Consider the following 27,021-nt stretch of genomic DNA (forward strand, 5'->3'; position numbering starts at 1 on the left):
GGTGATTGGCTGGGTGCATTTTCTCTGGTTATGTGCACATGAAACCCTTCTTTTATATGCATTTTACCTTCATTTATGAGCACTTTGACCCAGTTCAACATGTTTACGTATTCAAATGTCCCCAACCCTGAAAAGTACTGAGGAAATCAGAAAATACAGGCAGGCAAACACCTCTGGAGCGTCGTAAGAGAGTTTATTTGTTTTTGAGGGAGATCCTGCACCTTTCAAAGCACAGGGGCTTACTGGTTACCTCACAGTAAGGATGGCAGAGCTGGGACTGGATCCTCTCAGTGCCTCCCCCCGTCAGGAGCATGTATGTCACATTAATCCTGTAGACTTTGAGGCAGGCTGGGCTTTCAGTCGATGTTTAAATTGGTTTGGTGATGAGAAGGATCAACCTACAAGCTCAGATGTCAAAAGAAAAAGGTCATTTCCAAAAGTAGCCGACTGCGGTGTAGACTGAAACATTGTGGTGCAGTTGTAGCCCGGAGGAACAATCCCAAAATCTGGGTCCTTGAAGGATTTTAAATGGGTCTCAGAATGAGGTCCACACTGAAATGTCTCTGCTGTCACTGGATGGATTATAGTGGAAATTATAGACGCTCAAGGCTCAAGGGGAAAGAACCCTAAAAACTCTGGGGATCGTATGACTTTTCATCTGGCGTGTAAAGTACGAATTCTTCAGTTCTGTGTCCCTGCTGTTCTCCACTCTGCAAGTTAAGTAATTCAGTCCTCAGTCACAGCAGAACTTGTTAAAATCGAGGTGTGTTTAATGCACGTCCATCTGGGCTGAGTGGAACAGAGAGCTGCCAGTTTGATGAGCAGCACTCACTCAGCTGCTGCGTTAGCCTCTCTGCAGCTGTGGCTTCTCAACGTTGGTGACCTTATGATTCAACGTTCTTCTTACAACCTGCCGGGTTCACCTTCGCCGCCGAGTGCAGGTCTCGATCTGGAAGCGTATTTAATTTAAAGTTATCTCGGTCTCAGCTCTGCTCGCTTTGAACTCGCTCTCGTCGCGTAATGTCAGTCAAAGTCAGTGCTGTTGGCCTTTACCACATGCGGGTGAGTGCATGCGACTGATGCAGCATGAACTGATCCATACGGAGGACCCAGCCAATTGGCCTGTCCTGGGGGAGATAAATGACTTCACAGTGGCAGCGCCGCCTCCTCTTTGATGAGCCTGAATGTAAACCGTGAGAGCAGCCTTCATTTCCGCCTTCACCCTGAGGTTCTCAGTCAAGAGATGTTAGGATTGTGGCCGAATATTCGGCTATCTTTTTTGTTTTGGTTTTTTTTTTGTTATTCTTTTTCCTTCAGGCACGCCGGGGACAGCCGTGTCGACGGGACGGGGAATTGGAGCTGAGTGCCATCACCTGTGTCATTTAACGCACCTGTTTCCTGTTCTCCGCTCCTTATTTAAGGACCTGGTCTGCATCCACTAGCCGCCAGTTCTTCAGCTTTCCTTCGCGGTAGTACTCGGCAAATGTTTTGCACGCTTCCTGAAAAAGAAACCTTTTCGTCTCCTGATCTTCTATTTCTTTCAGATCGCCAGCTCCAGTTCCCCGCCCGGCAGTGACGGCGTCCTCCGTGGTGTTTTTTCCCCTCTGAAACCCTCCGTTTGAGGACACTTTTCGTTGTGTTTAAACCCTCCTTTTGAGGACACCTTTTGTTGTACTTTTTACCCTCCGTTGAGGACACCTTTTGTTGTATTTCTACCCTCCGTTTGAGGACACCTTCTGTTGGTTATTTGTACTAATAAATCTCTTAGTGAGAACCCGCACCTGGATCCTCCTTCTCTCCATATATAGTTCTTAACAGAAGAACTGGCCATGGATTCGGATCCAGCGGGTTCAGCTGAGGGGTATAATCTCCGGGACATCCTCTCACGTCAGGGGGTCCTACTCGGACAACACGAGCAGACGCTCAGTGAACTCAGGGCGGAGAATAGCCAACTCTTGAGAGCTGTGAATGATCTGTCGTTGCAAATCTCCACTTTCACCTCTCGTTCACCATCCACAGCCTCAACCCAACTCCAGCCTCCGCCGCCCTTCGAACCACACACCGCCGACCCGGAACCCTACGACGGGACGTTGGGGAGGTGCAGAGGATTCTTATTACAATGCTCCCACGTCTTCGCTCTGCGCCCCCGGAACTATCACTCAGATAAGTCTAAAATCTTTTTCGTTGTTGGTTTACTTCGGGGCAGGGCGCTGGAGTGGGCAGAAGCGGAGGATTCAGGGACCCCACTCTCTCTCAGGACCTACCATGACTTCATTGACTCTTTTAAAACCGTGTTTGATCTCCCTGATTATGCTGGTAATGTCTCCCAACGACTCCTGCAGATTTCCCAGGGCTCGTCTTCAGTCGCCGATTACTCCATTCGGTTCCGTACTCTGGCGGCGGAGGCAGGCTGGGACGAAGGAGCACTCCGTGGCATCTTCCTCAAGGGTCTTAACGATCAATTAAAGGATGAATTAGCCGTTCGTGATGAACCGACCAGTCTTAATGATCTCATTAATTTTACCATCCGGCTGGACAACCGTCTAAGAGAGCGCCGTAAAGTGAGGCGCTCCCGCTGGGAGGCTTCTCCCAAGCACCCTCCATTGTCTCCAGTCTCCTCAGTCCTGTCGTCCTTCCCTCCCGTAGGAGATGAGCGCCAAGATAGCCCCGAACCCATGCAGTTAGGTAGGACTCGCCTCGCCCCTGAAGAGAGAGAGCGCAGGATCAGGGAGGGAAGGTGTCTCTATTGTGGGGAGAGGGGTCATCATATCTCGGTCTGTCCCATTAGGCCAAAAGAGGGGGCTCACCCGTAGAAGCGGGGTTACTGGTGAGTCCGACCACCTTAAAACCGAGTTTAAACCCTCGCATTTCTCTCCCTGTCACCATTAATTTTGGGTTAAACTCCATTTCTGTTTCTGCCTTAGTTGATTCTGGTGCGGATGGAAATTTCATAGACGTACAGTTTTGTTTACAGAACCAGTTATCCTCCTCACCTGTAGGGGTTCCTATCCCGGCCACAGCTCTAGACGGACGTCTGCTGGCACGGGTCACCCACCAGACACTTCCGGTGGAGGTGATCACTTCCGGGAATCATCGAGAGCGTATTAGTCTCTTGGTGTTGCCCTCTCCTAATTGCCCGGTGATTCTCGGTTTACCCTGGCTCCGTCTTCATAACCCCCATATCGATTGGGAATCAGGTAAGATCCTCAGCTGGAGTGCTAACTGCCACGCCAGATGCCTCAAATCGGCGTCTCCCTTGTCGGCGTCGGTTAGCATTCCGGCTACGGCTCCTCCCGACCTCTCTTTAGTTCCTCCTCAATATCACGATTTAGCGGATGTATTTAGTAAAAGCAAAGCTCTTTCTCTCCCTCCGCACCGCCCGTACGATTGTGTTATTGACCTCCTCCCGGGCGCTACCTTCCCTGCTAGCTCCCTGTATAGTTTGTCACGTCCCGAGAGAGAGTCTATGGAGAGTTATATTCAGGAGTCATTAACAGCAGGCATCATTCGCCCGTCTTCTTCCCCTCTTGCCGCCGGTTTTTTCTTTGTTAAAAAGAAGGACAACACCCTCCGTCCTTGTATCGACTACCGGGGTCTTAATCGTATTACCATACGAAATAAATACCCTCTCCCCCTCCTGAACTCGGCCTTTGAGCTCCTTCAGGGGGCTCAAGTGTTCACCAAGCTAGACTTACGAAACGCCTACTATTTGGTTCGAGTTCGTGAGGGAGATGAGTGGAAGACGGCATTCAACACTCACCTCGGCCATTATGAGTACTTGGTGATGCCGTTTGGGTTAACCAACGCGCCGGCCGTTTTCCAATCATTTATCAATGATGTTTTACGCGACTTCCTAAACCGGTTTGTTTTTGTCTACCTCGATGACATTCTGATTTTTTCTCCCTCTCTAGAGTCCCATTACGCACACGTCAGAGCCGTCCTCCAACGGCTACTTGAAAATAAGCTTTTTGTTAAAGCAGAAAAGTGCCAGTTCCACACGGAGTCCACCAGCTTTCTGGGTTTCTGCATCGGTCCAGGTCAGGTTAAAGCTGATCCAAAAAAGGTACAGGCAGTGGTGGAATGGCCTAGCCCCACTAACAGACGTGAACTCCAACAATTTCTAGGGTTTGCTAATTTCTACCGTCGCTTCGTCCGAAATTATAGTCAGGTGGCGGCTCCCCTTACTCGACTCACCTCCACCCTAAAACCTTTCCTCTGGTCTCCTGAAGCAGAGTCAACCTTCTGTACCCTGAAAAATCTGTTTTCCAGTGCTCCCATCCTAGTCCAACCAGATCCGTCTAGGCAATTTATCGTAGAAGTAGACGCTTCTGACTCAGGGGTGGGGGCGGTCCTTTCCCAGCGAGCAGTGGACGGCAAACTCCATCCTTGTGCTTTTTTTTCCAAGCGCCTATCCTCAGCTGAAAGGAACTATGATGTAGGAAACCGGGAGTTGTTGGCTGTCAAGTTAGCTCTCGAGGAATGGCGACATTGGCTAGAGGGGTCTGAACAGCCTTTTTTAGTTTGGACTGACCACAAAAATCTGTCTTACATCCAGACGGCCAAAAGACTAAATGCCCGCCAGGCACGCTGGCAGCTGTTTTTCACCCGCTTCGACTTTACCTTAACTTACCGGCCTGGTTCTCGGAACACTAAACCCGATGCTCTCTCCCGTCAGTTCTCTGCGTCCCAGACTTCCGATGGTCCTGAAGAGATCCTGCCCTCCTCCCGAGTGGTGGCAGCCATTACCTGGGGAGTCGAGGACTCTATTCGAGAAGGACTACAGACCGACCCAGATCCAGGTAATGGTCCGCCTAACCGCTCTTATGTCCCTTTGGCTGCTCGTTCTCAGGTCCTGCAGTGGGCTCACTCCTCCAAGTGGGCATGTCATCCTGGGGCACCTCGGACTCTGCTCATCCTCAAACGCCGTTTCTGGTGGCCATCCATGGGTAAGGAGGTACGGGAGTTTGTGGCAGCCTGTCCGGTCTGTGCTCGGGGAAAAACCTCACATCGCCCTCCCGCAGGCCTCCTTCGTCCCCTGCCGTTGCCCTCTCGACCCTGGTCCCACATTGCTTTGGACTTCGTCACCGGCCTTCCACCCTCTGAGGGTAACACTGTCATACTCACCATAGTGGATCGATTTTCTAAGGCTGTACATTTCATCCCGTTACCCAAACTTCCCACAGCCTCAGAGACTGCACAGCTCCTCGTCCACCATGTGTTCCGCCTTCATGGTATCCCTAGCGACGTGGTGTCTGATCGAGGCCCGCAGTTCACCTCTAGGGTGTGGTCAGCATTTCTCCGGGCGTTGGGGGCTACTGTTAGTCTTTCGTCTGGTCACCATCCCCAAACTAACGGGCAAACCGAGCGGGCTAATCAACATTTGGAGTCCACCCTGAGATGTGTGGCGGCCTCGAATCCATCCACCTGGAGTGCCCATCTTCCCTGGGTGGAATACGCCCACAACTCCCAAACCAGCGCCGCCATCGGCATGTCTCCCTTTGAAGCGTCCCTTGGTTACCTGCCCCCGCTGTTTCCGGCCCAGGAGGACGAAATTGCTGTTCCCTCCGTCCAACTTCACCTTCGGCGTTGCAGACGGGTGTGGGATGAGACTAGACGGGCCCTGCTTCGTTCTACTCAGGCAAACGAGCGTTCCGCCAACCGTCACCGCACTCCCGCCCCCCCCTATCGGGAGGGTCAGTCCGTCTGGCTGTCTACAAAGTCTGTTCCCCTACGCACCGAGTCCCGTAAGCTTTCTCCTCGTTTCATTGGTCCCTTCTCCATCCTGAAGGTCATCAATCCTGTGACTGTGAAACTCCGGCTGCCTGCTTCCATGCGGATTCATCCAGTATTCCACGTTTCTCAGATAAAGCCTCACCTCTCCAGTGCTTTGCAGCCTCCCGCCACACCCCCTCCGCCTCCCCGTTTGATTGATGATGCGCCTGCCTACACGGTTAACCGGCTGTTGGATGTCCGTCGCTGGGGTCGGGGCCTCCAGTATTTGGTGGACTGGACTGGGTATGGGCCGGAGGAGCGGTCCTGGGTCCCTCGGTCCGCTATCCTGGATCCCCGCTTGGTGAGGGCTTTTCATTCCGCCCGTCCTCACGGGCCTGTCCGTCCGCCGAGAGGCGGTCGTTGAGGGGGGGGTACTGTTAGGATTGTGGCCGAATATTCGGCTATCTTTTTTGTTTTGGTTTTTTTTTTTGTTATTCTTTTTCCTTCAGGCACGCCGGGGACAGCCGTGTCGACGGGACGGGGAATTGGAGCTGAGTGCCATCACCTGTGTCATTTAACGCACCTGTTTCCTGTTCTCCGCTCCTTATTTAAGGACCTGGTCTGCATCCACTAGCCGCCAGTTCTTCAGCTTTCCTTCGCGGTAGTACTCGGCAAATGTTTTGCACGCTTCCTGAAAAAGAAACCTTTTCGTCTCCTGATCTTCTATTTCTTTCAGATCGCCAGCTCCAGTTCCCCGCCCGGCAGTGACGGCGTCCTCCGTGGTGTTTTTTCCCCTCTGAAACCCTCCGTTTGAGGACACTTTTCGTTGTGTTTAAACCCTCCTTTTGAGGACACCTTTTGTTGTACTTTTTACCCTCCGTTGAGGACACCTTTTGTTGTATTTCTACCCTCCGTTTGAGGACACCTTCTGTTGGTTATTTGTACTAATAAATCTCTTAGTGAGAACCCGCACCTGGATCCTCCTTCTCTCCATATATAGTTCTTAACAAGAGATGTCCAGTGTTCTCAGCTTGCCGCTTCACGGTGGCCATGGTTACGTTAGAATCGCTTGCATATGGCCGTCTATTCTGCTGCCTGGCTGTGTATCCGTCTACCACTCTGCTATTTGCATTTAAATAAAGACATTCACTCACATGGGATAAAGCTCTCAAAGTAGACCTCAATGTGCCTCTCTTTGCAGCTTCAATATTTACTGCACAGTTGACCCAAATTCTGATCATAATGTTCAGCATCCAATACTGGGAAGAAGCCAGAAAAAACGCCACTCATAATCATCAACAGGCTTTTAATGCCTTTCCTCAGCTCATAAGGGTTCATCCATAGGCAATAACGTTAATGCATTACCTGAGATTGGCAGAGCTGACTGTAATGCTCTTCGTTCACCTGCCAAAACGATGTGATAGCTGCAGATGAGCAGCTCCTTTAATACCAAAGTGCTGTTGAAAACAGTTGCTGCCCAAACTGCAGTGATTTCTAATTAGAAAACGAGTGACCTTTTATGTACGAGGGCCAGCATCAATTAGAGAATATTACTTTCTTACCAAGTGGATTTCACTGAATCGATTTTTTCATTTTACTTATTGCTTTAAACTACTCAGACCATGCCAGTAAAAGTGCTGATGAAGGAAACCATTTAAATGAAATGATTAAATGGGAGCTCCAGTCAATACGGTGAATTTAAAGCCCTACAAGCAGAGGTTCACTAAAAGGTTCCTGTTTCTGCATGGATGTGGTTCATCTTCTTTTTTATGTCTTTGTAATGTAAAAATTTGTATAGCGAAGAGATGGAAGCAGCAGTTTCTCCCACACACGTTGCCTCAGTAATCCAGAGTGTGTTATGATCTTAGTTAGCACTTAGCTTTGCAAAGAGACTGGACACAGAGGGAAACACTGAGCCGAGCTCTGAGCAAAATCCACCTGTCAGCACCTCCAAAGCTCGCTAAGTGACACACGCAGTCTCATTTGTTTAAACCCTTCAGAAGCAGAGTTGTCAAACTGTTTTCTAAGGGTTTGTGTAGCAAAGTAGAGTTTTATGTGTGGGGGACGACTAACTTGGGGTGACAGCTAGCTGTTCCCAGAGAACAAATAACCACAAAGGGTCTTTTTAAAACCTAATAGGCAACCACAGATGCTGATTGGCAGTTTTTATTACATTTGGACAGAACTGGGCTCACTGATTGGCTCTGTCTCCAGGCTTTGTGCCGTGCTAAGTTAGCCAGCTGCTGGAGGTATCTTCATGCTAACTCCTACAGTCACGAGAGAGGAATGAATCTGATCGCCTCACAACAAAGAGAGTAACCACGTTTCCAGAGTGCTTTTCCTGTCAGTGCAGGGATGTGATGCTCACCTTTCCTCACGTCTGTGCTAATGCAGTCATGATAGCATGACATCCTCTTAATGTAAAGTCTTTCTGCGCTGAGCCGAGTCGAGCTGACGGGTGACTGTGATGCTCGTGTGCAGTCGGCCGCACAACACGCAAAAGTTACGCTCCGATTAATGGGAAACCGTTTCCTCGTACCGGGTCCTGGTCTCGTCAGTGCGGTCTGGGTGGTCTGGTGGTTGTCCAGAAGGCTGAAATACTAAGTGAAGTAGACAGGACAGAGAACCCGCATGAATCAGAATCAGAATCCGAATTCCTTTATTTATCACCGAAGGGAAATTCTTTAATGACTTGACCAGTGCAAAGACAACTGATAAAAGACAACAGGAAGATGATGAAGCAATTGGTGAAATTTAATTTATTCTAATAGTGATATACTATGTCGATGTCGATTGTACTTTCCAAATGCATAGAAACACGGCGTTTGAGGCTGTGTTTGAATGTCAGAACACCCTGAGGGACAGCCTGTTCCTTCATTATGTTTGCAGTGATGGAGGTTGTTAACGGTGAACTGTGGAGAGTCAGGAGAGAACAAATCATTTTCTCCTGAAGATTGCTTTGCTCTTAGCTGATAAGCCTCATCCCCGTGTTATGATGCTCTCTGCAATCACACACATATGCCCCCAACCCCAAGCTATTGAATAATAATAATAAAGACTTTTCTTTAGGGATGTGTCACCTGTTGCCTGTAGAAAATGAGTTTATAGATTTGTCCTCGAAAAACAGAATCTTTTTCGAGAGAATTCGGTGCAGTTTGGTGAATGTTATTTTCAGAGTGTTGTTTAGCTCAACCTTTGGAAATACCATGAGATGTGTCAGCGGGAGAAACAGAGATAAAGAGGGCAGACGGGTGATGTGATGCATATGAGTGAGAAGAAATGAAGGAGCCGAGCCGAGTAAAAGAGCACAGCGATCAGGGAGGCAGCTCGGAGACAGACATGATTTGATGATGTCTCCACTCCTGATGAATGTCCCCATCGTGAACGTGTGGCGTCAACCTTTAGCCGAGACATTTACGTCAGCGGCGGCCTGAGCGACAAAACCTGAGGTTTATCGCAGACAAGGTTACAGCTCCTCTTTTACACACCTGAGGAGCGTGAAGCACTTAACTTAGTCCACCGCGCCGTGTCACAGCAGCAGGATTTGATTAAATTCTCTGTCCTCGTGTCAAAATGTGCTTGGTGAATGAGAAAGATGAATTCCAGTGATTCAGTAAGAAGGCTGAGTCCATGTAAATGTGTGTGTGTGTGTGTGTGTGGTGTTTACTGCGCGTGTGTCGTCCCCTCGATGCACTGAGTCGCATCAGATGAGTTAACCTTGCAGAGCAGTAGGTCGTCCTCTCCGTCCCCCTCCGTCTGGCTGTCCCTCTCAGCAGATAAAGAGCTGCTGACCGGATGAAGATGAGGCCCCATCAACCCGTTAATGGAGGTCAAAACCTCGTGAGGAAGGATGGAGGACTTTAACTCTTTAGCTGTGTCACTAATCAGAGGCTCAGTCGTCTGATTTCTGCACAGAAATCAGCAGAAAATGCTTTAGGGTTTGCTTTTTTTTTCACGTTTGTTGCATTTAATTGAGCCCTCAGCAGTGTTTCATGTCTTTCTCTTTTTATTGGCTGTTTAAAGGTGCATCTTATGTGATGTGACCAGACTTTTAGTTGAAAAACCATCAAAACAGGATGTGAAGAAAAGGAAACGGTGTTGACGTTAAGTCAAAGACGTATTGTATTGCAGAGATACTGAAGTTAGCGAGCTAACCAGCTAGCCGCGGCCCATCCTGTCTGTAATACCGCTTTGTGCCACTAGAGGCGATAGTCCAATAGTTTCAGCTGGGAGATGTTCATGAGTTCACAAGCTCTCTTAGAGTTTAGTCTGATAAGGAAGCAAAACAAACTCACAAAATGTCCAGAAAGAAAATATTCTTACACCCGTTTAAATTACAAAACAGAGAAATACAACTTCAACAACTTCTGAACTCAAGTTTCTGTCTTTTACTGAGCTAAGATGAACTGAACCGCTTTGTTAGCTCACCATAAAACACACTTGACTCAGATGAGACGGAAGCGAAATGAAACCGTCTTCATTTGACTTTCCATAATTATATCTGCTCCAATTGAACCCTCAAAATATTCCATCTCGTAGAGCTTTTGGATTATGATGCACGTCTGCTCGTAGTTAAAACTCCTTCAGGTTTACGGGCTCTTTAAAGCGAGTCTTCATCGGCGGTCAGAAACAGAATCAGATTATGACAGACAGAGAGAGATAACGATGATCAGCAGAGGACGACTCAGACTCACACTTATTGTATTTGATAAAAGGCTGAAATCCACTAAGTGGCTCACCCTTCATCACACACTTCAGTTTGTGTGTGTGTGTGTGTGTGTGTGGGGATGACTGCTCACCTAACTGACTCACACCTTCACAAATGAGACCTGGTCCCTGGCCCGTATCCCTCCGCCTCTCTCATACTTTAATGGTTTTTACTTTTATTTTCCTGTCTCACTGCCTGTTTTCCTGCTGTCTCTCTCCTCCTGTCCATCAGTGTCTGTCCGTCTCCCTCCCCCTGTCCTTGAGCTCATGTGGGACGTGATGCTCCATCTTCATCCTCGATGTTCTGCGCCCCTTCGTTTGGTTTGTTTGTGCTTGTGGGCCTTTGCAGAGTTTTGAAGAGGTTTTTAGGCATCAGACTCCCAAGTGGAAGCCTCTCACCTGTTAATCTCCCCCCTCTCCCTCCCCCTCCGTCTCTCTCTGCAGCCTGACACTGAGGAGTAGTAAAGTAAGGAGCTCTATGTGGATCAGGAGTTGAAGAAGGAGCACCTGAGACTAGTGGTGAGTTTGCTGTCCTTCCTGTCTGCTGTGTTTTTTTCCCTCCTCTCCTGGGGAATCACAGTTATTGTGATCAGGAGGAGACAGAAAGTGGCACAAAGCTAAAACCTCATCATGTGAGTCTTTATATCAGGGAAAATAACGAGTAAATATACTCATGATTCATCCGTTAAGGAGAGCAGAGTGTACATGTGTGGTGAACCCGCGTTTAAATCGCAGTAAAAATACTGCAGCAGCCGACTTCAGACCTCAGAGACCAGAGTTCTGCTGGTCGATTGCTTTGTGTTCCCTCAGGACGACAACACGTCAACAAGGCACCTGAACGCACCTCAGGTGATGTCTGCTTTGGCATTGGATCCTTTTTGCTTAAGTGTCGATGTATCGGAGGGCTTGATGTCGTGAGAGAGAAAGTAAATCTGTTTTTTCACACGTGAAATCATTTGTGAGAGTGTGTGCTGTAGCTGCAGGAGGCAGATTGAACGTTCGCTGTGTTTCTCGAGTTTCCCAGTAGAGAGACTTCCAGATGTGGCGGTTGAGATTTGTGCGCATCCGGCAGCACTTTTTACCTTTAAAATCCGATTCCGTTCTGCAGCAAAGATTCCTCACGAGGCTGCTGAGGGAGCGAGAGGAAACACTGACGAGTCCAATCTCTTTTCTCACTGCCAGGGTTTATCTAACGGCGTCCTCGCCCGCGTGAATACACACTGCGCGCGCACACACATTCATGCAGAGTCACACGTGTGTGTCGACCAGCGACCAAGAGGGCTCAAGCAAAGCATTCTGGGTTATATCCCACGGCAACACAGCCATGTGGTGATGAATGGATGCCGTTGGGGGGGTCATTACTCTGTGTGTGCGTGTGTGTGTCTTTGTGTTACTTCGTCCTAGTTGTGTGTGTGTGTGTCCATACGTGATATGAATTTACTTTACTGTTCATACATTATAGCCTGTCTGTGTTGTAATTAATGTTCATGTTCAGCCTGTTTGTGTGTGTGTGTGTGTGTCTTGGTTAAGCTCTACACACCAAGACTCCAGAAGCAAACAACAGTGCACGCACACACACACACACACACACACACACACGCGCACACACACACTACACTCTGCTAGTTCATTCAGCGGTACCACACTTTGCCAAACTGCATCCATAAATGCATCTATCAATGTCACATCCGGCTGATGAGAAGAATTCAGGCGACACACAGCAGCGTGTGTGTGTGTGTGTGTGTGTGTGTGTGTGTGTGTGTGTGAGTATGTGTGTGTGTGTGTGTGAGTGTGTGCGTGTTAACAACATGGTGGTAAACAGTCTTGTATTAACCGACTCGGCTTCATTGGGATGATTTGTGTGTATGTATTTGTGTTAGCTCTCTCTCTCTCTCTCACACACACACACACTCACACACACACACACACACACACAGCTCCACATGCATCTGCCCTGACAGGGGAAGATAATGAGGCAAAGGTGACAAATCTGTGGGATTTAAGAGCGGAGGAGGCGAGCGTGAAGAGAGGAAGAAAAGAACGAAGGAAAACACGAGCGTAAGAGAAGAAGAAGAGGAGAAGGATGGAGAGGAAGTGGAGATGTTGTAGGAGTGTGTGTGTGTGTGTAGAACCGGTCAGGTTGATGGTCTCAGAGGTGTGTTTTCCCTGACAGGAGCTCACGTCACCATATTTTAGTGAATCTTACACGTCTTTTAACGGCTTCATATTCCTGCCTGTTTTATTTGTCGTCACAGTTTGGTGTTTTAGTTTAGTTTTCCTCGTCTTGTGTCTTGTTTTTGCTGTACACGTCCAGTCTTTGTCTGTCTCCCACCTTTTCATTTTACATCATTTGGTTTTTGTTTTCCGCGTCTGGACTCGAGTCGAGTCGTGTTGTCCTCCCTGCTTCATTTCCCTCCTGAAGTTTCCTTGTCTCCATTTTGGAAAATTCCAAAACTGGAGCAACATCACTTACATTACCTGCTGGCCATGTCAGTAGTTCACTTCTCTCTGTTTCCTGTTAGAAACTCATCTGATTGCTAACGTCATTATTCCGTCCTGTCAGTGAGATCTGCTTTGTCCGGGACTTAAATGTGGAGTTTATCCACGGGAACACTGAACTAAATTATTCTGGAGCTTTTTGCTTCCCAGCACTCTTGTGCAGGTGCTAAGACTGAAAGGCAAAGTCCCGGAGAGCCGACAGATTCAGCAGGAAAAACAAACAGATCTGTTGTTTTCAAGGGGGAATGTTGTCTCTGGATTACAGTTTAATTAAAGAGTTTGGTCTGGACCTGCTCTAATTGGAAAGTCATGAGATAACTTGTTGTGAATTGGCGCTATATAAATAAACTGAACTGAACTAAATTGAATTGTTTTCGAAGATAAAACGTTGACTTACAAACTTGCCACAAACTTGGCTTTCAGACTGTCGCCACTGAGCCGAGGCTCCCAGCTAATGCGACCTGCTGTGAGGTTCTGCTGCTGCAGGTGGTCGGTGTTATTCAGGAGATGCAGGCTGTTTGGGTGGAGGGGGGAGGGCGGAGACTGTGACGTGACAGACCCGAATCAAGTTGAATTTTGTAAACTCAGTAAATCAGTGAGAGACAGAATGGACTCAGGTGTCCTGCTGCTGCTGGAGGGCAGAGTCAGTCAGTCATGTTGAAGGCCGACAGTCGGCTGAGCTGAGAGGCGCAGAGTGAGACAACGTGGATAAACAAGAACAGCAGTGACTAAGATGCAAATAAATCTCCTGAACGTTGAAATGAGGTGCAGGGAACAGTCGGCCTGCTGGTCTTTCTGGGTTTCCCATCTTGGTGAATTAATGAGTGGATTCTGAAGCTTAGGTGTCAGACTTTCATCTGATTTCCTGTCACGCTCCCTGCTGTCAAACTCCCGCAGCAGTTCAGGAACCACAGTAAGAGTTTGCGTTTGCATTCTTGAGACTGTGGGGGGTGAGTTTTAACACGACGTCCCTCTCGGTGTCTCTCTGCTCCCCCGGCTGACACCAAGCGTCTCCTCCAAGAGAGCGACGCTCAGCAGGCACAAAGACAACGACTGTTCAGAGACCAATCTTCTCTCCAATTTAGCCCCACTTTGCCCTAATGAGGACAAGAGAGAGAGAGAGAGAGCATCCCTTTGTTATTTGTGCTTCGGCTTGTTAGCTTTAGTCCCAGTGGACGGTGGGGATGCCTCAGTCGGTGTTTGTGACGGCAGCGAGATCATAAAGTCCAAGTCTAAGACAAAGAGATAAAGAGTGCAAACAAACATCTGCTGTGCCTTTCTTAAGGTTGAGCGTAGAATGGACGGAGAAAGACATCACATATTCACGACGTCCTCCTGTTTACTGCTTCACTAAATTACTGAGCCTGTCGTAAAAATAAAAACCAGATTTGTGGACTGTGGTGAAGTCAGAGTATGAAGAAGCAGAAAATGGAAGCTGAAGCTGAGAGCTGCAGTCAGAGCAGAGAAGTCAGTGCAGAGCTGGACTGACACGTTGTTGGATTTGGTCTTTCAACACGTTTTGTGTGCAATAAGAAAATTATTAAGAACATTTCCAGCCTTTGCCTTTAAGATTTCGCCCAACACGTTCCTCATAGTGAGCAATAAGCAGAAACATGGTGGCATGAACGGTTTCTGATCTCTCTGTGAACCAAATGCAGACAGTGAAAATCCAGCTCACTTTGCTTCACAACCTGCTTTGCTGTGTGAGTCGTCCCATGTGGTAGGAGACCTGTCCATCGCGTCCCCGGCTTCCTCTGTGTCCCCTCCATGTTTGCTGTCTGCCCGGGTCCTGATTGATGCTGGAGGCAGCTCAGATGTCGCTACACATTTCATGCTACTGGAACCTCAGGACGAGGAGAAAGCGTCGGAGAGCTCGGACTGGTTTTATTAAAGGCCCAACATCCAGCGCAGCCCACTTGGCGTCTTCCTGTTTGTCCGGGTAAAGTGATCGGCGTGTATCGTAAAACAGATGGAGAAGAGTTACTCTACTGGAGCTCGCAAATTAGTTTGATTAAAATGTAAAGTTTAGTGTAAAACTTCACGCCTCAGTGACTCGCACTCCATTAAAGCCCTCGTGTTAAAATGCTGTTTGAATTACAAGCCCGTGTGCTTAAACAACACATTGACTGCTGTTCAGCTCATAACAAACGGCCTCATTTGTATAAATCCATACAGCCTTCAGCGTTTTCAGCCAGAGGTGTGCGTGCTTCACCTGTCTCCTCCAGGTAATTAGCAATTATTGCAGTGAAACAGCGAGTCCCATCAGCAGTAAAATCCTGCATCCTGTTCGCGGCATCAGAGCGGCGACGTGACGGATGAGACGGCGAGTCCTGAGGAGCAACTGCAGCGAGACTTTGTTTTGATTTGTAATTCACTCTCATGTAGAAACCACTGAAACACAATCTGCAGGAAGTGCAGGAGTTTCAGGTAACATGAACCACTTCTTAATCCCACGGCTGTCAGCCAGAGGATCTTCAGACCCCAGCACCAGCTGAGCCCCTCAGCCTCATCACACGGGACAACAACAAGCCTGACGAAAGGACTTTCACTGAGACAACATGATCCCATAGTTTGCTTGTTTGTTTGTTTGTTTGTTTGTTTGGACTGTGACCCGACCACGCGTGAGAGGGAAACATGGTGGTGTTTCCTGTGAAGGCTCTCATCCCTCGTTACTCTGAAGACAGTGAAGGACAGAAACACATGGCGCTGACGTCCTGTCCAGTGGGTGTCTTTCAGGGTCTTTCAGTTAAACACAGTGCTGTTGTTGAGGCAGTGGATTCACGTCAGTGTTTTTAAAAAACAAATGCTCCATTACTTTAAAAGTTTCACTGGGGTAACTTTGACACACGTACTCCACTGGGTGTTTTGTCCACCGCTGCTCGCTGAGAAGTTTAGTGAGAAGATAAATTCACAAAGCAAACATAAAAACGTCAGCTTTTCCACAGGAAACTCCTACGCAGCACCTGCAGCTACCTGACACGTCTGCATGAAACCATCACAGACTCGGCCTTGGCCGGGCTCTTTATTGACTGGCTGTAATGCAGGCCGTCCATGATCTCGACTTGATTCCAGCTTATTGGTGCACTTAGCAGACGTTCTGTTGTGTGAAAGCTTCTGCTGAAAGAATGAAACAAAAGTCAAAGCAGGCGTTTTAGTGTGCAGCATAACGCTTAATGTTCTCTTCATTAGTTTGAAGTTATCATAAAAGCACTTTGCTCTCATTGTGTGTGTGTGTGTGTACGTGTGTGTGTGTGTACCTGCTGTGTTGCTAAGCAGCAACTTGTTGTTGCCAAAGTTCTGTTTGTCTTGTTCTCTTTGAGAATCCTCTCGAGAGAAAGAGATTGAGATATGAACTGAATAAGACAGCAGCACACACACGCACACACACACACACACACACAGAGCGGGGTCCATCCTGATCCCAACACCTGATTGGTTTGTTCTCAGGAGCATGAAACAAACAGTAACGTCTCGCGGTCGCATGTGCCTCATCCTTGGAAAGCGAAGTAATCAGAGATGTCACCAGCCTTAAAGCAGAGCCACCGAGTCGTGTTCTGCTTCTGTTGTCTCAGGGGAAGTGAAGCAGACTGACAGGGGACAGAAGAAGAGACGGAGCAGATGGTTACATGTGGTAGATCACATTCTGCCGAGTGGAGACAGACAGACAGACAGGCAGACAGACAGACAGACAGACAGACAGAAGCAAAGGAACGAGTGAGCTTAGAAATGATTCAGAGCCATCGGTGAGCGTCTGCTGGGGTTCGCACGGCCGGCAGGTTCATGTCGAAGTCAGGTAGACCCTCCTGACAAAGATGAAGTCTTTAAGTTCGTCCTCACGGAGGGAAACTCTTAGTCAAGTGTTTGCATTTAGTCAAAGGAAGCTGCAGTCTATGAATTAATTGGCTTTGTGTCTTAGACCTGATGGGTTTCTGTTGGTAGAAACCCTATGAGAGTCTGTCCTCTGAGGGACACACTGAGACACAGGGAGGTGTGTGTGTGTGTGTGTGTGTGTGTGTGTGTGTGTGTGTGTGTTCAGGTCCTACTGGGTACACAGATGCCTCCACTCAAGTTCTTGCCAATCCCTGGTGACTTCACCTCCTGAAAGGGAACCACACCCTTCTACAAACACACACACACACACACCACACACACACACACACACACACACAGTAGATGACTGTGATCACCTTCTGTTTTGTCTGTGCGTGGCAGCTGCATTAAGGTTATTATTATTCTCACACTCACAGAATGAACGTCACTGTGTGTCGCTGCAAACTTCTCATTTTCAGTTTCACTCGGCGTGCTTACGGGCTGGTTAGCGTGAGGGGAGCCTCACGTGCTGACGGTGGAACAAAGACGCCTACAACACGTGCTAACGGATGTCTCCAGACCGGAGCCAATTAAACCAAACTGTGTGCGTGACTAAAGGTGGGAGGTAAACGAAAAACAAGCAAACAAAACATTTTAGGTCAATTGAACCTTTAGATTAGACAGTCAATAGAAGACGACATCAGAGAGCCTCTCTGTGGTCCTCTGATGTCAAGTCAGCAGCAGATGGTGTCATCATCACACACATATACATTACACACACACACACATCACACACAGGTGCTCTCTGGGTTGGTGTGTTTTCCCTCTTCCACACGCAGAGACCGAATGATTCATTAACATCCGTGACAGCCGGGCTTCGCTGATGTCCTCTTGAGAAGCGTTTACAGTCCTTCCCTCTCAGACATTAGTGTCATCGAAATTTACAGCCTCAAGAAGCCTGTGGGTGAACCTCGGCCAGCTGGCTGCAGCTGATATCACAGAGGTGACTTATGAACTTGGAGTTCGGATGAGAAAGTGGACTTGTGAAAGACCGAGCGGAGAACAACGGACGCTGCGTTCGACACCCGGACAGTGTTTGGTGTTGCAGTGATGCACAGGCAGCGAACACGACTGAAGCAAAACTGTCAACAAATTATCAGACTGTCTGAATTCACAGTGAAAAGAGGGAAGCATGGCGGCACGGTGGTGCTGTGGTTAGCGCTGTCGTCTCATAGCAAGAGGGTTCCAGGTTCCAATCCCGGTCTGGGCCCTTCTGTGAGCCCTTGCATGTTCTCCGGGTACTGCGGCTTCCTCCGTTAACCTAACTGCATGTTAGGTTAACTGGCTACTGATGGTTGCCCTGATGGTTGTGTGTCGATCCTGTGATTGACTGGCAATTGACTGCCTCTCGCCCGTAGTCAGCTGGAATAGGCTCCACCCCCCTGCGACCCTGACGGGTAAGCGGTATAGAAGTTGGATGAATGGAAGAGGGAAGCACGGCGGGTTGGCCTGCCGTCAGTACTACACTGAAGGACAGTTTAGAGGTACTTGAGCATTTCCCTCTTCTGCTCCCTCATGCTTCCACTTCACTACGTTTCAGAATCAAATCTTGTAATTTACACTCCACTGCATCCGTTTGACAGCTTTTCTTTTCTTTTCTTTTCTTTTTACATTTACACTACAAAATAAACTCCAGTAAAATGACAGGGACCAGAACAAGGATTTAGCTCAGAGCCAGAATCCAGATCAGAATGAGAACTGATCGAAACACACGTCGGACAAACAAAGGTCAAACCCGAAGCAGCGGGTCCGTCTTGTCGCAGCTCGATCTCATTTGACAGAGTGCTCTGCTGCCTCTGATGTGCAGATTAAAGCTCTAAAGCCTCCAACACTTTTAATCTGCAGCGCCTGATGTTTTGGCAGCGGCTGAGAGATCGAACAAATAGTCCTTCACAAAACAAGACGCCGCGAACGAGGAGCAAACCGAGTGAGGAGACGGAGGCAGGGAGGAGCTGTTTACTTGCCAGCCGAAGGTCAGTTTACCTGCAGTGTTTCTCACAGGTGGCAGAGTGACGACGGTTTGTGTGCCAGATAGGAACACGAACACGAAGAGGGAGAAGAAGCGAGGACAGAAGTAGGCCAAGAAAAGCAGCAGGGACAGAAAGCCTGTCTGCTTTTCGAAGAGCACAGACGAGCCTTTCAGACTGCTCAGTGCTTTATAAACACCTCCGGGTTGCAGTTGTGTCCTCGAGTGGCGGCTCTTCGCTTCACAACTTCCAGCTGCTAACCCTGCAGGCCTGCGGAGGTCCCACATCGTCTGGGCTTCTGTCTGTCCCTCAGTACGTTCTCACAGGATGTTATTCAGGGTGCTAAAATGCTGCGTGCCGCCTGGAGACCCGACAAACAGCAGCGTTGGTCACTTTGTGAAATGGCTGATGTGCTCCTGTTTCAGTGTGTCACAAACGTTCATTTAAAATTTCAGGTCGCTGCAACTCGTGAAGCCTGATAAAACTGTCACTTCTACCCTCTCGGCCTGCTTTCATGTGATTTTTTTGGCTTCAGGTACCTTAAATGACCCACTTTGTCGCTTCGTTATCAGGACTCGTCGAGTCCACTGAAATCTGACAGGCTGTGATGCTTGATTGTCCGTGGGACGGTTACGCTCTGTTAAAATGAAAAATCTGCGACACAACTGCTGTGAAACAAATGAAAATTAATGTTCAGTTTCTCTGATTCACGGCTGCGTTTGCTCTCGCCTCACAGTATTTTTACTCGAGTAAAGGATCTGAATAGACTCTGACACACCCCCTCGAGCTGCAGCCGTTCGGTCCTCCTTCGCTAAAACAGGAGATTTAAAGATTTGTATTTTAAATTTGATTTGGAGGTGAAACAGATTGTTGTTTTAATGTGGCTTTGTTTGTTATTGTGCTGTAGACACATGATAAGTTCAAAAAGAAAACGTGGTGGCTTTTCTCAGATTTCCTGTCAGCCTGTGAGGCTCGGACTGATCGTTTTGTTGGATCCATTTTCTCACGTGAACATCAGTTAAGTTGTTGTTGTTGTTTTGATGGGTGGTTTAACGTGAAGCTCGGGGACGCTGGGATGAACCCGCAAAAGTCAGCTCACAAACTGAACATTTACTGGGTTTCTTACAAAGCGAGACGGTTTAAACACGTCATCAGATCAGATTTTCTTCTTCCTCTGTTGCTGTGGAAACCTGCGAGGCTCTAATGAAATCCTCAGCCTGCCCATTCGGTTTTAGCTCAAATTACTTATTGATATTAGACATCGATTTGTCATTTAGGGTGTGATTTGCTCAGAGGAGAATAGACGGAAGAAAGGACGAGCATGACTGAGCAGACAGTAAACAATAAAAGACAGACAAAGTGTGTGTGTGTGTGTGTGTGTGTGGGTGATTCAGCATGCCAGACGTCATGTGTGTGTGTTTGTGAGAGTAGAGAATCAGTGTGTTTTGATCACTTTTTTTATTCAGTATTAAACTTAAAGCCATCTAGTTCAGAAGTGACTTCAGATCCCTTTGAGTAAATCAAATCAGTATCCAGGTATTTCTGTGATGGATGGCTATGAAGCTTCTCTTTGTTTGTCCACCTGAGCCTGCAGGTGCTGCAGCGCTGCTCACCTTAATCCTCCGCAGTGCAGCGTTTCACTGCATATCCGGCTGAACATTAGAGTCACAGTCTTATTGCCTCATTATTTTACTCTCACTCAGAATGACTCAGATCTCAGCATAAAACACTGACTGTGTATGAAGATGGACAACATGAGACCTCCCCAAAGTGAAGCCCAAACACCTGGATCGCCCCCTGGTGGCTGGCTGCAGTACAGCTCATAAGCTCCCCCTCCATGTTAGCAGATGGGACAAGCTAATAACTCAAAATTCAAAGTAAAGTCACCAGAACAAGTGGGAGGAAGTGGAGACGCGTCGGCCATCTTTATACACAGTCGATGACGATTGGGACGAGTCTAATCTGAAGTGTAACTGGTCAGATTTGGCCTCGTTGTTTCCTCTCTGGCCGCTCACTTGTGTTCGTGTTGATGCTCAGCAGTGCGGCAGCTGAACACTGACAGTCAGCCTCAGGCCAACACCCAGCACAGCCCTCAGCGTAGGTGTGTGTGTGTGTGTTTCCTTTACCTGCAGCACATAAGACACAACTGAGAGCTCCATACATCACACCCACATGTTAACTCACCTGTCCTGCCAGTCACCAGGGGGAATCAACAGGAACAGACTGTTTAAATGTCTGTTTGATGGGTGGAGGGTTTCAGTCAGAGGCTAATGGAGGCGCCTGCTGTAACATGCATGATGGGAGACTGGAGAGACTGAGCCTTCATCAGAGAGAAGAGGAGGAAACTGCCATCAGTCAGCTCACTTTTCATCTGTTTGGTCTCGCTGAAACAAGTCTGCTGAACAAGCAGAAATGTAGCAGCTGGATGCATCATGCAAAGTACGACAAAGTTTCCAAAAGCAGACGAACAGTGGATTGATATGTATGAATGGGTTAGTTCTTTACCCGGTAATCAATACCAAAGTTGTCCTGTCAGTTTCCTCTCAGGACGTGTAGAATAAAAAGTGAGTTTCCTTTGAAGCCACTTTCAGAAAACTGAACTGAGCTGATGAGCTGCTGTCACTGAGTTCAGTGGATTAATGTTGCTGTCATTTTTCAGTGGGTTTGTCTCACACACACACACACACACACACACCAGTGATCAATTGCCCCACTCAGCCTCTGCCCCGGTTGCCATGACAACATGCCTCTCCTCTTATTTATCACTCATACGCCTCAACTTCCTCCCTCTTCTATCCTCCCTCCCTGCCCCTCCTTTACTCCCCCCTTTTCCTTACCCAGCTGTCTCCCTCTCCTGTTATCTTTTTATTCTTTCTCTCATCCCTCCTTGTGTCCTTCTTTCCACACCTCTTTCATCCCTTGCCTTCCACCTTCTTCCACTCCCTTTTCCCCTCCATCCCCTTCCCGCCTCTCGCTAAAGTCAAATTACTAAAATCTAATGAAAGGTGGGATGGATGGACAGCAGTATCTGGTTGTTAAAGGAACAGTTCACCTGAAAATGAAAATTTGTTATCTACGTTATCTTCTCACCTCCATGCTGAGGGAAAGTCGTCTGAAGTGTCTTTGTCCATAAGCTCCTTTGTCTGGAGCTTCACAGTAAAACAGCATCACAGCTGAAGTGAGTTTTTATGGGAAGTCCGACACTTTGCTCCTGTTTGAGACGCTGCTCTACACGTAAAGTGGAACTGAAGTGTAACGTGCTGAGCCTTTTATAGACACCACTGATCCACATTTGCAGGTGGAAACAGTCTCCACCCAATCAGGACACTCGTTACTGCTGACTGAGTCAGGTTTGCTGACGCTTTTCCAATGAGACTGATTTCTGCTGTTAATGGGAACAAAAGGGCAGCTGCAGTCACTTTACTTCACTGTGTGACTGAACTAAAGCTTTTTCAGCATGTGTGTGTGTGTGTGTGTGTGTGAGAGAGAGAGAGAGAGAGAGGGAGGGAGGGAGGGAGTGTGTGGTGATCGAGGAACAACAGACAACAGTTAAAATAGGAAAAAGTCAGGACAGGGTGGAGGAGGAGGAGGTGGAGGTGCAGGAGGAGTTGAAGGTGGAGATGGAGGAGGTGGAGGATGAGGAGGTGGTGGAGGTGAAGGTGGAGGAGGAGGTGGAGGTGGTGAAGGTGGTGGAAGTGGAGGAGGTGGAGGTGGAGGACCAGGAGGTGGTGGAGGTGATGGAGGAGGTGAAGGTGGAGGAGGAGGAGGTGGTGGAAGTGGAGGTGGACAACAGGAGCCTGAAGCTCCTTGAGAGCAAGCAGACGACGTGATTCTCCTTTTATTCGTCCTGTATTTGTTGGCTGTTCTGCTGTCCTTTGCTGTCCTGTTGTGTTCAGGCAAACTGGGAGAACAAACATGTTAGACAAATCCAATCTAAAACCACACGCGCAATCCAAATATCCGACTTTCGCTCTCAAAATATTTGCCGTCTCTGCTCGAGTGGCTGGTTTTGTAAAACATTTGAAATGGGCTGACCTCGTTATCGTCACACGGCAGCAGCTCGACACAAAGTGCTGAAGTGTAAATGTACAACACGAGCCTGGAAAGAAACACTGAGGATATTTTTGAATCTTCTGAAGTCTAACTGTCCTGTCTGTCCCATTTCTGACTTAACGATTACTGGCAGGACGGGAAAGCTTATTTCAGGTAATCAGCAGGACCAAAATGCCTACAGGAAAAGCTTCAAAAACACCTGAAGGAAGAGCAGCGGCGGGCGGTTCTCGTAAAGCTAACGTTGGCCAGGACAGAAAGATGAAAAGAAAAGGCAGCAGATTTGTTCGAGGTGCGTAACATTTGAGAGCAGAAGGTGTTGGCAGGTGACCGAGAGGAAGAGCGAGGCAGAGGAGCGAGGGCCTCGGGGCACAGAACAGGATTCAGTCCATCTGTCCGTCCTTTGGTTTCACGCCGAGCTTCAAATCTCACCAGTTGGCGCCATCGCACGCTCACAGCGTAGCGCAGAGGCGGGGAAACTGAACAGTATCTGCACGATGGCTCCTGCACAGGCTTACTGAGGCTTAAAGGGACAGTTCAGCCAAAATGAAAACTGTCTGCAGTGCCATCTGACACGCCTGCCTCCTCTCTTCTGCTCTTCTTCTTCTTCTTCTTCTTCCTCATCACCTGTTTTTGTAATTTTCTGTGCGCTCATGACCATGAACAGACCTGCCAGGGTCTCCTCTCCACCGAACTGCGTCATCTGCTGTGAATCTCACTTTTCATCTGCTGTTTGTGCAAATGTTTCAAAAGCTCCTGAGCTCGTATTTGATATTCCTGTGGAGCTTCAGATGAGTGGAGAAAAGGTTATTTACAAAAGCATCTCTCTCAAAGCGTAGCAGCAGGGCCTCTTTATCCAAATCAGCCTTGTGTGTGTGTGTGTGTGTGTGTTTTGACTCATCTTTAAACAATCTCCATTATTGTGAGGCTGGACAACTCGTTCCTATTCGTGTCTTCTGAATAAAAATGCTGAGGCTGGTGGTGGAGGCAGATGGACTTTGTGGTCCAGAACAAGTCCAGAACTTGCATTTCTGTGAAAGACAGTCAGGATTCTCCTGAAGAACTGAGGAAGAGGATTTTGATATAAGTTGGTTTGTTTCAAATAAACCATTTCTTGGTTATCTGAAAAGCGTCCGAGCACCTGTACTGGTTTTCTAAAGAACCTTTAGTGGAAATGTCTCGTTTTTGGGATAGAAGCTAAGACTGTCTGCTGTGTTTGAAGGTCTTTTCAGTGTGTCACAAACTAATTTCCTCTCTTTTTTATTCTCTCTCCCCCTCTGCAGGTGAGCTAGTCTACCACCTTCAGCTCTACCCAGCGTCTCCCCCCTCCTCCTCCTCCTCCTCCCACTTCCTCAGCCTCACCCCGTCACCCTCGGCTTCACCCTTTCCACCCGCCCCTCCTGAGAACCGCGCTCGGCCATGTCTCCCCCGGCCTCTCCCTCCCGCCTCCTCCCCCTCCTCCTCCTCTTCCTCCTCCCACTGCCTCCCTGCCAGTCGGAGTCCCAGCGCATCGAGCCCAGCAGGGACCCCAGCCCACGACTGGTCTCGCCCTCCATGCTGCCTTCCTTCTTGCCGCCCTCCATGTCTAACAGTACCAGCAACGTGTCAGGCCAAACAGGGTCGTGTGAGGAGGTGTCGGGCTGCAAGCCGGGCATCCTGCTGCCCATGTGGGAGCCCGACAAGCCTGGACTCGGAGACCAGGTGGCCAGGGCGGTGGTCTACTTTGTGTCCCTCATGTACATGTTCCTGGGAGTGTCGATCATCGCCGACCGATTCATGGCGTCCATAGAGGTCATCACGTCACAGGTGGGAGCCAGTGAGTGGGTGGTGTGGTGCAATAACAACATTAACAGCATTAATACACCTGTGTACAAATACATTTATTATTTGATATTTTAAAGGGCACCAAAAGCATGAATAAAAGAAATTACAAATGAAACTGTAATCCATCAGTAAATAGTTCAAATTAAAAAACAGTCAGCTAGAAATACATTCATGAATTCATGAATACATAGTGGAATTAAAAACCCCGAAACGCAGTTTAAAAAAGGAAATAAATAACTGAATTGACTGTACAGGTTTTACTCAGGCATTTAAAAGGGCAGTTTCCTTTTACATTTGTGTTTCCATTTTATTTCTATTCATTGCTCCTGTGTTACGGTGCGAATGACCCTCAGCTGCTCAGAGACAAAGAGACACAACTGTGGGTCTTATATCATCAGTGCATCCGTTTGGACCGAAAGCAGCAGGAATAACTGATGGGGAGGCTCAGTGTGTGTGTGCGTGTGTGTGTGTGAGTGTGTGTATGTGTATGTGTATGTGTGTGTGTGTGTGTGTGTGTGCATGTGGTCCCTGGTGGTCTGTAATGGTTCAGACGTTGAGGCTAAGTCATATCTGCTGCAGAGTCCTCTGAGGACTGAATGCAGGCTGATGGTGGGTGTGAGAGGAGGACGAGGAGACGTGAAGGTCAGCTGCAGGGAGACAAAGACAGGAAGGAGACAGGAAGGACAGTGGAAATTAGATGCATTAAAAACAAATCAGGAGTATTTTCCTCACAGTCGGTCACAAACCGGCTGTGCAGGTTTAGTGAGACAGTTGGACAGGAGCAGGACTCAGTGTGTACATCTGAACTGAAGTTCATCTGAACTGAGCGTGATGTTCAGTTAATGGAAAGTGGCTGAACATCAGGCTGAACTCAGTGGAGTGTGACGGACCAACCAGAATCGTCAGGGATATCGTTTCAGTTCTGCTAACGAACGAAGCCGGCGCTCCTCACTGTTCCAGTGCTGAGATGTGCTCTTCACAAATTGAATGTGATTGTAGAGGCTCAGTGAACTCAAACCAGGCTGTTGAAGTAGCTTTGAGCGTGAAGCCTGGCGAGATCTAACGGCTCTGCTAATGCAGAACAATCTGAGTTCTGTGGAAAGACAGGAAACGTACCAGTTGGTCAGAAACAGTCACATCACTCGCCTGCTCACAGCCAATCAGCTTTCATCTGTCGGGTTAAAGTTCCTCGTTTTAGTAAATTAGTTTAGCTCGCCCTGCGTCACCCTGCTCACTCGTTCCATCGACTCTTGCACTCATCTGCATCTTCATCTGATGTCTCCTCTGCATCCACTGTGAGCTGCCGACAGTCTGAAGCCATATGTGTTTCCCCTGACGACTGCCCGTCGGTCACTGGATTCAGCCGAATATCAGAGGAGAAGGACTCACAGATTGTGACTCAGGGCTTTAGAGGATAGCAGAAGAAAAGAAGGGGACGAAAAAGAGAAACAAAAGAGTTAAAGAAGGAAAGAGGATCTATCCTGTTCAAGATCAAAGTGAACGTCCTGCTGTGTATCCCATAATCCATCACTGTAGCAGCCACAGCAACACGTCTGTGCATGCGTGTGTGTGTGTGTGTGTGTGTGTGTGTGTGTGTGTGTAGTCCTGCACTGCAGCTACTTGTCTGGGTTTATTTTTGTCCTTCATGTGCTCTTATATCATGGAGTCCAGTACGGTGGCCCTGAGAGCTCAACATGCTGCAGCTGCAGAAAACACGTCACATGGGAAATGTTTAGAAAACAGAATAAAGAAATGCTGCAAGTAGTTCTCACCGCACAGACCACACAGACATGGTTGGGACGTGGTTTGTCCAGAGAAGGTACAGTCAGTCAACACAGTGTGTGTGTGTGTGTGTGTGTGTGTGTGTGTGTTTGGGCCAATAGGAGAAGGAGGTGACCATCACGATGCCCAACGGGGAAACATCAGTGGCAACGGTTCGAATCTGGAACGAGACGGTGTCCAATCTGACACTCATGGCTCTAGGCTCAAGTGCTCCAGAGATTCTGCTGTCTGTTATAGAGGTACACACACACACACACACACACACACACGCACGCACACACACACACACACACACACAAGGCAGAGCAATAACCTTAGAATTACTTCTGATCTCATCCCTCCAGGTGTGTGGTCACAACTTCGAGGCCGGCGAGCTGGGACCAGGAACCATCGTTGGCAGCGCCGCCTTCAACATGTTTGTCATCATCGGAATCTGCGTGTGGACGATCCCCAACGGCGAGACCCGCAAGATCAAACACCTCAGGGTGTTCTTCATCACCGCCTTCTGGAGCATCTTCGCCTACATCTGGCTCTACCTCATCCTGTCCGTCATGACGCCAGGCGTCGTGGAGGTGAGATGGACTCACGCGCAGGGTCATTTCTGTCTCTG

At 48.3% G+C, this 27,021-nt stretch overlaps 1 protein-coding gene across 6 annotated transcripts in view; it reads left to right on the top strand.

Annotated features, from left to right (window-relative positions):
* The window catches only part of slc8a2b (solute carrier family 8 member 2b), a 105,155-nt gene that overhangs the window by 57,482 nt on the left and 20,652 nt on the right, over nucleotides 1-27,021 (top strand). For 4 of the 6 annotated variants that reach the window (XM_046389996.1, XM_046389994.1, XM_046389995.1 and 1 more), the window contains 4 exons: nucleotides 10,864-10,938; nucleotides 24,089-24,611; nucleotides 26,513-26,650; nucleotides 26,756-26,983. In XM_046389996.1, the coding sequence (XP_046245952.1) occupies nucleotides 24,225-24,611; nucleotides 26,513-26,650; nucleotides 26,756-26,983 (753 nt within the window). In that variant the 5' untranslated portion in view covers nucleotides 10,864-10,938; nucleotides 24,089-24,224. The remainder of the gene's footprint in view (nucleotides 1-10,863; nucleotides 10,939-24,088; nucleotides 24,612-26,512; nucleotides 26,651-26,755; nucleotides 26,984-27,021) is intronic. The other 2 variants (XM_046389998.1, XM_046389999.1) reach the window with 1 other exon arrangement.

This window comes from Scatophagus argus, chromosome 5 (assembly GCF_020382885.2).
Source record: "Scatophagus argus isolate fScaArg1 chromosome 5, fScaArg1.pri, whole genome shotgun sequence".
NCBI lineage: Eukaryota > Metazoa > Chordata > Actinopteri > Scatophagidae > Scatophagus > Scatophagus argus.